Source organism: Manis pentadactyla, chromosome 1 (genome assembly GCF_030020395.1).
Source record: "Manis pentadactyla isolate mManPen7 chromosome 1, mManPen7.hap1, whole genome shotgun sequence".
NCBI lineage: Eukaryota > Metazoa > Chordata > Mammalia > Pholidota > Manidae > Manis > Manis pentadactyla.
The window spans coordinates 231,519,811-231,535,744 of NC_080019.1; the positions used below are offsets into that span (position 1 = coordinate 231,519,811).

Genomic DNA, 15,934 nt, shown 5'->3' on the forward strand with positions numbered 1-15,934 from the left:
GTTTCAGTTTATCCACAATGGAACACAATTTTAGGTTAAACAAAACTTCCTTTCTACAAGCATTCTACCGAATTGAAAGTTTACTCTGTCTTTGAAATTGACTTGATTGCAAACGTGCAGTCATTCCGTGGCACGCGCATCCTCTTTTATGCTGAGAGCGAAATGGAACCTGACAAATGGAGACAATCACAGCGGGTCTGAGCCTTTGTGAAACCACCAAGGGAAATGAGCGCATGCTACCAAACTTTGTTCTGCCCAAGTAGATGGACGTTTGTGTTTTTTTTTTTTAATTCTTCAGCTTTCATTGATTCATTAAGCTGAAGAGAAATTAAGGGTATTTGATTACTATAATTACTTCTCTGCTTACTTAGAAGGTTTAATCTACTCCTTAGGCATATGCAATGCAGACTGCATGCATTCCCAAAATATAATCATCTGCTCATGTAGACTAATTTTAATCTTCTAATCCAATCTTGACACCAAGTCAGAGCTGGGTGGGTGGAATGTTTTTGTGTGTGGGTTGCCATAGTTACAAAACTCAGTTATGTATTTGATAAGCAAGCGGGTCATGTGGAACTTAAGTTACTATGGATTTTTTTTTCCCCCTTGATCTTTAAGATTAAAATACACAACGTGAAGATCGCTGTGCGTTCCACTGCCTCCGGTGTAACTAACCTTCTCTTCTTTCATTCCGGTGCACCCCTCCTCTCCGCGCACCTCCCTCCCCGGGCCGGCCGCAGGATGACGAGGAGGGCATATGGGCATAGCCGGGCCTGTAAACCAAAGTTCCAGTTTTGTTTTGAGGGGTGAGAAACCATCTTTTATATCATTTTTCTTCTACAAATTGCATTCTAGTGTTGTATTGTGTGCGTGCTCGATTGTGTTTGCTGACGTCTGTGACCGTGCCTTGTGTCTGCTTCTGTGCGCTGTGACTGTCCCCGGGAGTCCCCGCCTCCCCTTCTCCCCAAGCGTATCATTGCCCTGCCTCACTGGGGCTGCGTTGGGCACGATTCAAATGTCTCTGTGTTACTTAAGATCCGAAACAACGCCCTCACTAGGATTTATACAGTTTCTAAGGCATGATCGCAGACCCAGAAATTGTCACAGTTCTCCCGTCGTGGTTTTCAGCTCACTGCCAGCTTTCACCAGCTATGCCTGTGTAGTGGCACTCTCCCATCCTTCCGGTTGTGTCAGATGTTTGACAAGGAATAAGGAAAATAAAACTACCTTCACGGAGCTGAAACTAGGATGTCTGAGAAGCCCCTTCAGTGGGCTGTACCATCTTCTCTATGGCAGTTCCGCAGAAAACACACGGATGGATGCCTGGTGATGGTGGCGAGGTAACCGTATGTCTTTAAAGGAATCCGATGAGAAGTACTGGCGTGGGCCTGTCTCATCAGGGGCCTTATATCTGTTGCCTTTTTACAGTTGCGCCTCTATGAAGGTTCACATTATAAAGTTCATGCGTTGTGTTTCTGAGAGGGTGTTGCTCGTGTAAAGGTGGATTTTTAGCTGTGAAGAACCGGCCGTGTATGTCTGTGCTATCTGCATTCTCATGGAATATGGCCACATGGTTACAAACTGGAACCTTGAACTTCTGCTGCAGGCAACCACGCCTTTCCCAGGACCCTGCAGGCTGTTTTAACACCAACTCACAAACTCCCCATGGTTACTTAGAATGTTTTGCTCAACCTGATGACATCGTAAATGCCATTTTGTTCAGAACAAAGAATGTGGTGTGGAGATTTTTTATGGTTTACAAGTATTCAACTTCGTAGGTCTTTTTCTGGAGCAGATGTGAAATATCACAGGTCTGTGATCAGAGAGGCAGTTCCTGGGGTAGCTCAGCAGGTGTGCCCTTCCCCAGTCTCACCTCCGTATTACCTGACAGCGGTGCTTCGGGCCAACTGAACAACAGTAATGGGTGTGTTTTGCCAGCTGGTGACAGTTTCATTGGTGCAGTTCACTGCCGAGCCAACTGCTGTAATTCCCGGCTCGAATCATACTGCCTGCTCTGGGCCTGGGGGGGGTACAGAGGGGTGATTTTCAGGTACAGCCATCCTTCCCATAGGAAAGATGTAACACCCCCACCATCGGTTTCCCACCAGCATGTTTCCCAATCACATCAGACGATCTCCTCTCTTCTCCCTTACCTGGGTAAAGGGGAAAACAGTGCTGGGATTAACTCTTCCAGATGCAAGTGGATCTACGCATGAGAAGGCAGGAAAACCAGAGAAATGCCTAAGGTGCTGTCTGAGACACGGCCTCCCTATCTAGGGCACAGTTTAAGGGAAACATTGCATTTACTCCTACAGAAAACCTCCTAAGTGTAAATTGACCCGAAACAACATTAAATGAGAAGTGCAGGTTTTATAACGTTAAAAAGCAAACCTGCGAAACCTGCCCACAACATGCGTGAATAGGTAAGCAAAGGAGGGGGTGGGGCACCGCTTCAGTCTTACATTCTGAGGTCATGCGTCATCTTGAGCAACACTGTCTAGTAGAAGTAGAATGCGAGCCACAAATGGAATTTTATATTTTCCAGCAGCCACATTAGAAAATAAAAAGAAATTGTTGTGGGGGGGGGAAAAAAAAAAAAGGAGGTGGGGGTCTAAGAATTTGGGGGTGCCTTGAGAAATGTTGGTCCCATTCTAAGGCTTTTCAGTGAAGGAGCATCTTCTGCCATCACATTAGGGCGTGGGGCTGCATGTCTGGCTCCCGAATAATAACAGTTTTTATTGCTCTTTCACAAGCTTCATGACATTGTACTATGCCATCCCCGGGAGACAGGCAGCTTGTTGGCCTCAGGGTGGAATTGGTGCCCAGGCCCATGCCCTGCTGAAGGCAAAGGACCATGGTATTCTTCGTGAATTTCCCCAAATGTGATGTACCCCAAAAAGCAAACATCTTCTGAAAATTAGTCAATCTATAATCCTACTTTAATATGTTGTAATAAATTTTATAGGCTTCTGAGGAAAACGACTTATCTCTCTTTATGACTCCTTTAAACAAGTTTGCTAAGATATCCTCAGGCTTTTAAAACCATATCTTAAGGATTTAAATAATGAGATGTTGGGGGGAACCTTCTATTTTTGAACAGCCGCCGCATGTTTTGAGTCACATTACAATCTGTGGGGCCTAAAGAGACATTAAATTTATAACTAAAGATGGATAATAGTGGCACATTAAAAATGAACTGTTTTGAATATTTTGATTTATGGCCCTCATAAAAGAAACATTACAAGACATTATTTTACTACGCAACTGTAATATGCTTATAATACAACAGAAAGCCCTGACTTGAATCTGGTGTTTTTGTGCTGAAATGAATCATAAATTCAGGAAAAGTTGTTTCAAAAAAAATTATAGCAAATTGGAATTAACATACTACCCCAGAGAGCTCCTCCCTCCTTGCCCCTTGTAGATCTTAGCCTGAGCGGGTATATTTGTTTCACTGTGATCATTCAAGGGTGGTGTTTCCTGAGAGCAAAGTGAACCATGACATTTGCTTTTCTAAGAGTTTTGACAGCACCTAGTGCCAGCCTTCCCCCACCCCATAAACCTCACACCCCAGCCTGGCATTATCCGCATGTGACCTGTGTGGCCCCAGGACCCTGTGCCCCACCCTTGGTTTAATGCTCTGCTGTCTGGAAATTCTTCCTTTTTGCACAAGGGACCCCACTATTTCATTCTGCGCTGAGCCCACAGATCACGTAGTCGGTGCCACTTGAATCCACCGTATGTTCCTTGTCTCTGCCCCCAGCTTCTCTCTGCTCCTCTCTCTAGTGGCTCATTCCCACTCCTATTTTCTTTTTTTTTTTGAGAGGGCATCTCTCATATTGATTGATCAAATGGTTGTTAACAACAATAGAATTCTGTATAGGGGAGTCAATGCTCAATGCACAATCATTAATCCACCCCAAGCCTAATTCTCGTCAGTCTCCAATCTTCTGAAGCATAACGAACAAGTTCTTACATGGAGAACAAATTCTTACATAGTGAATAAGTTCTTACATGGTGAACAGTACAAGGGCAGTCATCACAAAACTTTCGGCTTTGATCACTCATTATGAACTACAAACAATCAGGTCAAATATGAATATTCGTTTGATTTTTATACTTGATTTATATGTGGATCCCACATTTCTCCCTTTATTATTATTATTATTTTTTTTTAAATGCTGAAGTGGTAGGTAGATGTAAGATAAAGGTAGAAAACTTAGTTTAGTGTTGTAAGAGAGCAAATGTAGATGATCAGGTGTGTGCCTGTAGACTATGTGTTAATCCAAGCTAGACAAGGGCAATAAAACATCCACGTATGCAGAAGATTTCTCTCAGAACAGGGGGGGTGAGGTTCTAAGCCTCACCTCTGTTGATCCCCAATTTCTCACCTGATGGGCCCCCTGCAACTGTGCCTGTCTTAGGTTGTTCCTCCCTTGAGGAATCTTACCCATCTCTGGCTAACCAGTCATCTTCCGGGGCCATACAGGGAGATGTAGAGTTGGTAAGTGAGAGAGAAGCCATATTGTTTGAAAAGGTTAGCTTTTTACTTCTTTGCAGATTTATGCCCTGTGGCTTCTATGCCCAGCATTTGTCTTGAGGTATCTTTACCACTTGGAGGAATTATGATACTCGGTAAATTCGATATGAGGCACGAATTCTATTTAAGGGTTGTAATTAGGAAGGAAGAAGAAAAGCTATAGAGGTGTAGATGTAAGAAAACATGGGAAGATTGATTGTTTCTTTGACAAATCTTCTTGTAGAGTAACTTAAGCATGTATAGGTTTTAAACTACTAATTAAATTGCGCACACACATTAACATAATAGGAATACAGTTACATAACCAAAGCAGATCTATAATTACCAGCCATCTCCAGTGAAGCCAAGAAAACCAGTTAGGCACCCTAGGCATTCGTGAAAATTTGTGTATGATATGATGGATATTGTCCAACTGTACTTGAACAGTCTGAGAGAAATCAGACAAATTAAAACAGCCCATTCCTGGGAACTGTTCACATCCCATATGTTCTTTTAACAGTAGATACTCTGTAGTTGTAAGATTTTGGAGTGCTCCAACTTGCACTTCTCCTAATTCTTGGTTGAGTTCCATCCCACTCCTATTTTCTTATCCCTAGAATTTACCTGTGGTCTGCCTTACTTTTCTGGTTTTCTTGCAGAGGCTCCGTGAGAGCACGTTTCCGGCAGGCCGTTGCCCTCATGAGCACCCTTGCAATGCATATTCAGTCAACCACCATCCTTCTCTCCCTTCCCTTCTGGTTGTGAAAACGTTCTCCTTCACTGCATTTTCTACCTTGCTTTGCAAAATACAGCAAAGCAGCTGCTCAGTTCTTACTTTCCTTCCGGAAAATCCACTTGACGTGGCGGTCATTTGTGTCTGTGGATAACTCTTCATCTGCATTGAATGGAGGTGCTTCCCTTGGGCCCCCCAAGAGGCACTTTGGTCTGTGAGCCTCCGACGAGGTGGGGCCGTGAGAGGCTAGACCCTGTGAGATCCAGTATCCCATCTGCCTCGACAGCTGAACGTTTGAGCTTTTATGTGAACTCTCATAATTGAGCAGACACAGAAAACAAGATCGTGTTTATTTCTTAAACTACTAGAAGGGAGTAAGTCTTTTTTGATTGAAAGCACATGCAAAGTTTTAGAACCCCGATTCGTAAAAGTACAGATGTGGGCATAGTTAGCAAGTTTCGGTCGGCACAGGGCCGCAATGCTGGTAGACGCTTTCCGTTCAAATGAAGAATGCTCTGTGCCACCAGCACGTGGGCAGGGATCCAGCGTGTGCAAGTGTGACACAGACACTGAGACCCCTGAGGGGGTTGTTCACACACACAAACCATGCCCGAAGGCTGGTGGAACTCACTGTCGCATCTCCTTGCAGGCAGAATGAGGAAGGAGATGCCGTATTGTGGCTGGAGAGTTTAAACCTTCCTGGTGTCCTCTTAGCAGAAAAGGTCTAGAAGCCTCGGCCCGTGCTTGTCCTGGGGAAGGGAAATGCAGCGGCCGGGGAAGACGTCATGGGAGCAGCCCTGGCCTTCCGGTCCCCTCTCCTGAAGTCTTGGTCTCCCGCACCTCCTGTACAGGGATTCCAGCTAGCGGTTTTCATTCATTCAGCCTGTATCTCTGAAGCCTGCCGAATGGGTGGACCTCCTCCTCCTGCTGCTGGCTATTAAGTTTTCTTTCTTTCATCCATGTATCCATTCAGTAGGCCATTTTTCACTCACTCATCATCCCTTTTCTCCTTCAGTGGTTAAATTCTCCATGTTATGCTGAGGAAGCAGTGATGAGTAAGATGGACATGGTGGCTCCCCTGCGGGTCTTACAATCTAGTTGAGGGAAATAGACCAGAAAGAATTAAATGGATAAAAACTTTATGCACTCTGATCATTGCCTTGATGGAAACCCGAATGCTGTTGAGGAGAACAAGGGAACCTGCTTGTTAATCTACCTCAGAGAGGATGCTCAGTGAACCCCATGCCAGGGAAGTGAGTTTTGCACTGGGCCTCAGAAGGAGGCAAGTCGGGGGGTGTTGGTGCTGGGATGAGGGTTTGGGAGGTGGCCCCAGGCAGGAGGCATGCGGATGGCTGACAGTGGGGAAGAGCTTTGTGAGCAAGGGGGCCTGGGGACCGTGACCCTGTGCAGAAAATAAGACAGTGGGATGAAGATGGGCAAGGCGGGAAGATGCCAGACTGCACGAGGCCTTTTAGGCCAAGGTAGAGAGTTCTGATTTCAGCCTAAGAAAAATGAAAAAGTGGAAAGAAAGCTAGAGGCTCTTCAGCAGGGACCCGCTGTGGTTTGTGCTGTAGAGCAATCCCGGCTGCTGTGTAGCAGGTGCACTGTCGTGGCAGGAAGAGCAGAAGCAGGGCTGTTGCCTCGTTGGGAGGAATTGGTGGTGCTTCCCCGGGTGGAGGTGGGGAAGATGCAGACAAGGGGATGCACTGGAGATGAGACCAGGCGGTGAAGCCAGCAGGCCACGCACGGAGGGGTCAGAGGCCAGACCGAACGCAGAGTGCCTCCAGCTCCCTCCCCTGGGCTTCCAAGCTGGGGCGGGCAGTTGGACGGTGGGGCTGAGCAGCAGGGCTGGAGGGCAGGCCTGACTCCCTTCTTTTCCATTTGCCCGCATGCCAGCAGGAGAACCTTTGGCCTCTCAGTGAACTGGTATACAGGCCGTCAGGCTTAAAGCACAGCTGAGCTCAGCTTCAAGCGTGTGCAGCTCTCTCGACTCTCAAAGTAAAGGGCGGAACTTGAATATCAAAAATGGCAAAGAAGCATCAGTGCCCGTGGAATAGGGAAGCGGGTCGGGCATAGTGGTGTCCTGAAAGGCAGAGCTCCCACAGCTGGTCAAGGATGACAAGGACCCAGAGACAAAAGGAGGGTGCCTCTGGCCCCTGCAGGCCCCCCCTGAGACCCGAGGCGTCAGGCTTCTGTCAAGGCGTGTCTTCTGAGTGCGCTCTTTCCGGTAGAAGCAGCTTTCAATAATCCGTTTTCAGGACACGAGATGAGAAGTAACCGGAGGCGGCAGATGTGTCGGCACCACCGTGACAGGGGCCTTCCCCACTTCCAGTTGCAAAATTACTTTCTGGGCAAACAGAGATGTTTTTACTTGATCTCATCCCCCAGTGCCTTCTGTCCTTGGCTTCTCTGCTCCGCTGGAAGATATCTGTGTGTTTATGTCTTCTATTCAGGCTTGTAAAGCTGTCGTTCAGAGCTGCAGCTTGAATGCCTTACCAAAGCCCTATGTGATATACCATGTCTGCATCTCAGTACTGGAGTCGAGGCCGTAAAGCGCACAGTCCCCGCCCTGGAGGAACTGAGGGTAGTTCATAGACTCTCAAGGTGGTGTTCCCGAGCCTCCCCTCGACATAGGTACAGACTTTGATGTGGGTTTGTGCACATCCCCCCAAGGAGAGGGACTATCTGTGACCTTCAGCAGATGCGCACAGAGGCCGGTGACTCAGAAAAGGTGGAGACGGCTCTTCCATGAGCAACTGGATGACAGCGTGTGGGCAGCTCACAGTTGGTGTCTGCATCCAGGGGAGCTGGGTCTGGACGTGGGTCCATCGCTGTCTGGCTGGGTGGCCTCAGGTAAGCGTCCTTCTCTCCCTGCCCTTCCATTTCCTCACTTGGGGAAGGGGGCGCACACATCGCAGGGCTGTGGATGACATGAGGTGAGATGCCTTGCCATGTGTGGTGCATGATGAGAGCTCAGGGCTGCTTAGACCGCCACCATGATTGTCACTGCTGGGTCCGAGAGAGCGGACGCTATATGCTGGCTGATGAAAGCTGTTGACCCTGGGGGATGGGTGAGTTTGGGGGGCGAGGGATAAGACCGAAGAAAGGAAATTCAAAGGGGGACACCGATTTCAGTGAGCATAGCTGCATAAGCCAGCTACACGTGTTCTAGCAGGACTTTAACCATGTTTACCCTAAAAACATGCTCTCTTCACTGACCCTTGATTTTGACGACACCACGGCATAGCCAAAGGAAGGCTGTTTGCTTGGTAACATGGAGACTGTGGATTAGTTCATGTTTCTAGAAGAGGGTTTCTTTCGCCTCAGAGAAAAATCGAGTGAATTCCTTGAAAAGCCAACGGATATCTGACCAACAGCCAGCAGTTGTGAGCTGGTGGATTGGAGGAGAGGATAGGGTCATGACGTCCAGTTCTCAATATGATGGACCTGGGGCCTGACATAGGTGCTTCTCAGCAGAATCAAGTGGAGTTAATACATTCTTGAGGCTTTTCTGGAGCATGTAAGGGTTACCTGGCAAAGCAGGGCTTGCTGGCTTGGCTGTGATCACACTCTCTGGACCTGAAATCTGGCTGAGAAATAAACAAACAGTGGTGATAAATGATCGTGGGCCAGAGGCGGGGGCCGTCTAGCGAAGTGTTGCTGCCTCACATTACAGCCTTCCTGGGCCGGCGCTGCCGCGCGGGGGGCCCCTGGCCTCTCCCACCCTTCTGTCATCTGCTCTGGAGTGTGGTCTTGTTTGGTCTCTTTATTAATGACCTGTAAAGGGGAGAGAAGAGCAAGTGAAGGAAAGTTGGGAGGTGCTGGAAACACCAGCGAGGTCGGAGAAATCACACACATGGCTTGAAGAAGGTTCGGAATGCAGAGGGGAAAGTAACAAATCCCGGAGAAGTCCAGACACTCACATCTGGTGAGAATTAACGTGGGACGCAGATATCAGTTGGTGGGGGTGGGCTGTGGAAAACTGAATGCTAGACGAAAACTGATGCGCCGAGTGGACGTCGGGAAATGCCGCCCTGGGTGAGAGCTGGGAGGGAGGCGCCGGTGACCCTGAGCCCCGCCTGGGTGTTAGCAGGTGCCGGAGAGACACGAATCCCCATTTGTGACAGCCGTGCCTGTAAACTGTGTCTTACGCTTGGGACGTCATAGTGTTGTGCTCACTCTTTTCCAGAGGCCCTCCCAAGTTACCAGGAAGATGGGGAGGGTTTTTCTAAGAACACAGCCTCTAAATGGGGGCAGTGTACTGTTTAATGTGGGATGTTAGATCCAAAACTACCAACCAGAGTCAGCATTCAGACATAGGGTCGGAATGACATTTTCAGGGAGACTGTGATCCCCCTTGGGTATTAAATATGGACTCGAGGAGGCCCAAAAGTCTCATTCCTAGACCTAGGGCCCCAGCGTAGCCACGTCTCAGAGCCGTTTATCCAGGGGGCAGTGTTAACAAGTTAGGTCAGAATTTTCTTGGTGGTTCAGGGAGAGGGAACCCAGCCCTGTCTCTTTCCAGCCATCTCCACGGCCCCAGCAAAAAGGAAAAATCAGTGACATTCAAAGCAAGAGTCCCTATCCAGTGATCAGCTGGAATGATCATGTGCCTTTTTGCCATTCAGACGCCGACTGGCAGGAGGCTGTTGGCCGCGCCCACGTGAGTCTTAGCTCTGTCCTCTGTCCTCTCCCATGCATGCCGTCCCCACGGTGACCTGACTCCTGCAGGACCAGGGCTGGTCCTCTGGGCTGCTAGACAGTCTGAGGAAATAGGTACCATGGTCCCCATATTGCCCGGGTGGCCCCAAAGGCCCTTCCCTGTGAATGTGGCCATCAGAGACTCTGGGATGCGAATGCATATTCCCTCCCGCTTTGCTTTCCAGGAAGCATATACAAATGCCAAGAATAACAGCTTGCAACAGCTGCAAACTTCCATCCTGCCCAGCCCTGGTCCAGGCTGCCCCCGTCTCTCCTATGCAGAGTGGCACCTGCAAACACTGGGCCACACTTGCTTTCCAGCTCCCAGGGCGGTCCTCATGGGGACAGAGTCACGGGGAGGCTGGATTTGCTTAAGGAGAAGGCCTGGCTCACGGCAGCCCCGCAGGCCCCCTAGTAAGTCAGGCCCCTCCCGCACCATGTGTCGGTGTCCGCGGTTGGGTGGCTGAGGGGTCTGCTGGGCTCCAAGCATTTCCTTAGGCTCTGAGTCACCGCGTATATGCAGAGCCATGGAGAGAGCTCCCTGAAGGATGCTGGAGAAAGCTTATAGCCTCTTTGGGAGAAGATCATTTGTCAGTGAAACCTAGATGGGAATAAGAGGCAAATGCTCTTACGTAGCCCAGACCCCCCTCCGCAGTCCACCGCACCCGCCTCCTGCAGAGGGCCACAGAGGATGGGGCTCGGAAACAAAAATCCCGGAGGGGACTTTCACCAGAAAGCCTCAGCTTCTTGCATCCACTGCTTCATTTTCCCTATTTTTACTTTTGTGTTCACTGTAGAAAACTTTGAAAGTTTAATGAGCGATCAGGGGAAAACAGTTCCTAAAGTCTTCACTGAAAGTACCACTGTTAGGCACAGTCTCCTCGGCAGACGTGGTCCCGTGGATATAGACTTGATAGGGACGAATCCGGCTTGGCGGAGTCCTTGGCGCTGAGTGGCTGGTCAGCGCTCTCACCCTGGACACGCAGACCCGGTTCAGACACTGGTTCGACCCCTCCTAGGGGCTGCCTGAACCTTCGAAGGGCACTGGGGCTCTTACCCCTGCTGTTTACCCTGTGTCCGTGATGGTCTTGCTATGTTGGCAAACTGACATCTGCTCATGATTTTGACACGCAGTGGAGTGCCTTGGCAGGCCAGTGGGGTTGGGGGCACGGGGGTGCAGGCCTCCGGAGGGGATGCGGAGTCACGCACCCAGGGTTTGTTTGCGGAGGCGGGGTGAGGCTGCATGGCCCCGCCCTGGGGAGGAGCTGGCTGCCCTGAGCCCGCGTGTGGTGCAGTCAGCAGCTGTGCCCCCGCCAGCAACCAGCCATCTCTGATGTAACTGCATCATCTGAGGGAACCTTCTGTTCCCACCCCCACCGAAGAAAAGCTTGCCCTCCATGATTAAAAAGGGGGTCTCTGCATGGCCCCCTGGCCTTGGGTCCTGCCCAGGTGCCACGGGTAGGACTTTTTGCTGCTGCTGTCGGTCACTTCTAGGGTTATATTCGCTTTTTGTCCCTGTGGGCCGTGGCACCGGTGCACTAGCATGGGGACTTGATGGCATCACGTTGGAGGCGACCCTTTGCTCCCTGCTGTGTCTGCAGGCTAAGATGCACAGTCTCCCCCTAGGAGGAACGGCCTGCCCAGCCTGCGGCGTGCCCAGCAGCCGCCTGGACACGCGATACAGCCTCACAGGCCTCCAGGACCCCCGGCCACAGAAAGGCATTGCCCTTCCCTGCCCCGGAATGTGGAGACGAGGGGCAGGACGAGGAAACGCCTGGTGCCGCAGAGCAGCCTTTGTCCCTCCTTATGCAACAGGCCTGGGACGGGGCGAAATCCAATACGCCAGACAAGGGGTGATGGGGGGCAAGCTGAGACGTGCGGGAGGGATTTTCTCCGCCTTATTATCGCTGACAATTGTGGGAGCCCGCAGGCTGGCGGAGGCCGGGCTGGCGCCATGCACACCCCTGGGTGAGCATGGGCACCTGCCTGGGGCTCGGGGCTCCTGGCTGTGGACGCCTCCCAGGAGGTTGCTGTTTCTGGGCGTCTCTCGTTGGCGGGCCTCTCACCCTGGGCAGGAGCCAGGATGGCAAGGGATGGGCTCTCCTTCTCCCCTTAGCTGGGCTGGCCTGCTTTCCTGGGCGACACTGAGGGCAGGGCAGCCGAGGGGCACCCTTCAGCCGGGCAGGTGTGTGCCTGGCCTGCTCACCATCGGACGTGTCCTGAAGCTCTGAGGGCGGGCACGGGCCTTCCTCCCCCTTTGCCCGACTCACACAGCTCCCTCACCAGCTTCGGGAAAATACTCCATGCCCTAATCCTCATCTAATCCCATATCAGCTCTGCACGGGAAGCAGGCAGTGCAGTTTTACAAAGTAAAGTTTTACAAGTCTGTTTTGCAAAGTAAGAAAGTTGTCTCTCGGTTGCCTGCCCCTTCCTCGTAGCAGTTCCCTAAGGATGTTCCTTAGAGCACTGATGGTATTGGAGATGAAGAGGCACTATTTTAAAAATCATCATAAAAGCAGTTGATGTGCAAATAAGTTTGAGCAAAACTGGACTGAACAGAATTAGCTAAGTCTCTTTGTTGTAGGCCTTCTCAGAGCCTTTGATGGGCCACTGTTCCCCAGGCCAGCTGTCACACTCCGACAGAAAGAGAGGGTTGGCTGCATCTGCTGTGCTCATTATTCACAAGCTGTTTTCTTTGCAGACCCTCATATGGACTCAGTGTCTACAGAATGTATTTGGGGAGAGCTCTGATGCAACCTGCCTTCTCTTCGGTGTTCACGATGGGTTATTTGCCCTCCCGGGTGGGGCCACCACCATCGTTTGGGGCACTGAACCAGGAGCCTGCTGAGCCCCATGCCAGAAAGGCCTCTGTTTGCTGTCCTGTGTTGGGCAGTTACGTTTTGCACAGTATTTGCCTGGAACTTGATGGGCATATGCATCCAGTGTCCAATGAGGCCTATGAAGAGGAATTTGGGGCCTTTGGCCAAGTTGCCTTCCTGGTGGAAATGGCACAAGGACTGTGATGTCAGAAAAGGTGGGAGCTAACATGTCCTCTCCCACACGCCAGCCACTGACCTAAACCAAGGCTCACAAACCTTTTCTGCAGTGGCCAGGTAGGAAATATTTTAGGTATTGTCAGCCAAAAGGCAAACTCAAGGATGTTTTAGAACTATTTATGTAACAAGAAAGACATTCTCACACATTTTTAGTGATGTAATTCAAAATAAATCAAGTGCATCTTTTTGCAACATGGTGTCTGCTGATGAAAATAGGATTCTTTTAGGGGGAAATAACGTATCACTTAATTGGGGCTCAATGCTAGCATTCTCTGTCCTCAAAATATTTTGCCGGTGTCCTTCTAATTATGCTGATCTGTAATGGCATTTTAAGGATTTTTTCATCTTTAAAAATGTCCATCCGCAACAATTGGTGAGACACGCAGTCAAAACACTGCCCTTTGGAGTGTTCTGAGCAGGGGTGCTGGGCCATGAGGGTGCCACATGCCATCCCAGTGACAGTTACTCAGTGGCCATGGGAAAAGTGGTAAAAGGAAAGAGGAAAGGAATGGGTGGGGTGGCGTTATAGATCCTTATGTATAAACACATGTGCATATAAGTCATATTTATGGACAATGAAATTTGCATTTCATGTAATTTTCACATCACAAAATAGTCTTCCTTTCTCTTTTTTTCCAACTGTTTAAAAGGATAAAAACCATTTTTAGCTTGCAGACCATCACCAAAGCCAGTAGTGGTCTGGACGTAAGTCAGGGGGCCACTCTTTGCCACCCCTGTCCTCAGTGCTTTGACATTGGTCGTCGTCTTCATTCCTCACAACTCCCTGCGTGGAGGGGGCTGTTATTATCCTGTTTTCCAGATGAGAAAACTTAGGTACAGAGAGGGGAAGTTTCTTACCCGAAGTCACACAGCTCGGGACTCTGCAGAGCTGGGATTTGAACCCAGGCGTGTGTGACGCCCAGGCTGCTGGCCAGGACTCCGGGTTGTCTCTGTGGACTCGTGCTGTGCCCCCAAGCTGGACCCCTCAGTCTCTGCTCCGTCCTCCAGCTCCCAGCAGCCCCTCCGTGGGCAGGGGGGACGGGCGACAGCCCACAGAGGTGCCTTTCTCCGCTGCCCACTTCTCCCCTCCTGTCTCTGCGCACCTCCTCTGCCCTCCTCCTCCTCCTCTTGTTCTTTACTTTTTCATGAATAAAATGCCCATCCTGCGTGTAGGAGTTCATGGGGTTGGGGTGGGGGCTCCGCCTCCCAGAGCTGCCCCTCCGTGGCTGTGTGACCCTCAGCATGTTATTTAATCTCGCTGAGCACCAATGTCCTCATCTGGAAAATAGGAGAAATAATGTTTTATTTTCCTCCCTCCTGGAGTTCTTGTGACGATGCAACACGAAGCAGTGATATGAAATGCTAGACTGATGCCAGTGCATTGTAAGCACTTGATGAATCCCAGCCCCGTGGTCTGTTTTCTTACCCAGTCCTGCGTCCTCTGATGCCCTGATTGCCCCCTAGAGCGCTGCAGCATCCGTATGTCTGTAATTGTTTGTTGAATATCTACCATGTGTCGTGAAGAGCTAAATGTTCACTCGATGGAAGTTTCCTGAATCACACTGGGGACTGAGCACCAGTCTGGTGGCCACTGGAACTGCTCTGCATCAGGACATGTTACCAAAGGGACAAATATAACCGGTCTCCCTGGGGATCTTTGTGCTTGGTTCCCAAAGCCCTGTGCCTGGAGTGGGTTGGACATAACTTCCCTGGGGTCAGACAGATGGTCTGGGCAACCAAAACATATCTGCCTGCAAATTCAGAATTGCCCTCAGTACACAGTCCCAATAAACCAGCACCGTGAATAGACAATTGGAATTAGGTCCGTGAGGAAGCTTACAACTTACCAGCTGTTACAAGAAATACCACCACGACGTGAAGTCAGGAGGAACTCGGACAGAGGCCATAAAGCGAGTGAAATTGCAGAAAAGAATGCTAAGGCTGCCTTCTCCCCTAGATGTTTGTATTCTGTTATCTTGGCTGATTCTGAATAAAGGAAAGATCGGAGAAAGGTTACTGAGAAAGGCCATGTGCCATCTTCTTTGTCTCAGAAAAGCAAGCACATGCTTGCAGGCTTCGCTGGATTCTTAGAGAGACTTGCAGGGAATTGTGTGGGCAGGGCATCTCCCAGGAGTTTACATCCTTTGTGTTGCGTGTTTCACGGTTGCCAGCAGCTAGCATCTTTCAGAAGTCCCATGAAAAGTGGGCAGAGCTCCTTGTGCAAACTTCTGAGCAGAGGGTTCAGGGGACTTTGTGTGTGACTGTTAATCTCATTGGGGAATTTTAGGGTGAAAACGTAATTACAACTGAAATGCCAGCAGCCGAGGCCAAAGGAATGTCTCCTCTTTGGATGGTTCTTTGTTGATGAGATTAAGAACTAAGCTCTCGTGCCCCTGCCTACAAATTATTCAGATTATTTGAAAAGAAATGAAAGAAGACACTGGGAAGAGAAACACCCCATACCACATGAGGTAACACTTAGCTAATGCTCACCTGCTCAGCAATTAGTGAAACAGATGTTTATCAAGTGCCTACTATGTGTAAGTCAACAGAAGCTATGCCAGTAAAGTCCCTGCTCTCAGGTAATTTAGCCTAAGGAAGGAGTATTCATAATGATCTGTCAGTGTAAGGTTGTAAGGAGAATTCGGGGACTCTGCAGGTTCGCCCAGGGCAGCTATGTATTTATTGCATGAGCTATATCACCATCAGTTCTTAGAAATAGATTAGCATAGACAATTCATTTGGCCAAAAGGCGGCCGTGTGATGTGGGCCTAGCAACAGGGCTGGAGGCACAGTGGGTAACACATAATGGAACCAAAGGAGGGATAGAAAAGGAGCAGGACACGGAAATGTGGGTCTGTAGTCAGCTAAAGGGCCGTAGGCCTCACAGCCATGGACCCAAGTCCTGGCGCTGAGCAGAATTTG

The 15,934-nt window shown here is 49.6% G+C and overlaps 1 protein-coding gene across 7 annotated transcripts in view; it reads left to right on the forward strand.

The window, feature by feature from the left end:
- Positions 1-15,934, forward strand: part of ERC2 (ELKS/RAB6-interacting/CAST family member 2) — a 784,528-nt gene that overhangs the window by 634,058 nt on the left and 134,536 nt on the right. For 2 of the 7 annotated variants that reach the window (XM_057486392.1, XM_057486393.1), the window contains exon 17: positions 12,655-13,173. The exons of 2 other annotated variants lie outside the window; for them this stretch is intronic. In XM_057486392.1, coding sequence (XP_057342375.1) covers positions 12,655-12,801 — 147 coding nt within the window. In that variant the 3' untranslated portion in view covers positions 12,802-13,173. Of the gene's footprint in view, positions 1-740; positions 807-12,654; positions 13,176-15,934 lie in introns of those variants that run through there. 3 more of the 7 variants (XM_057486391.1, XM_057486398.1, XM_057486395.1) reach the window with 3 other exon arrangements.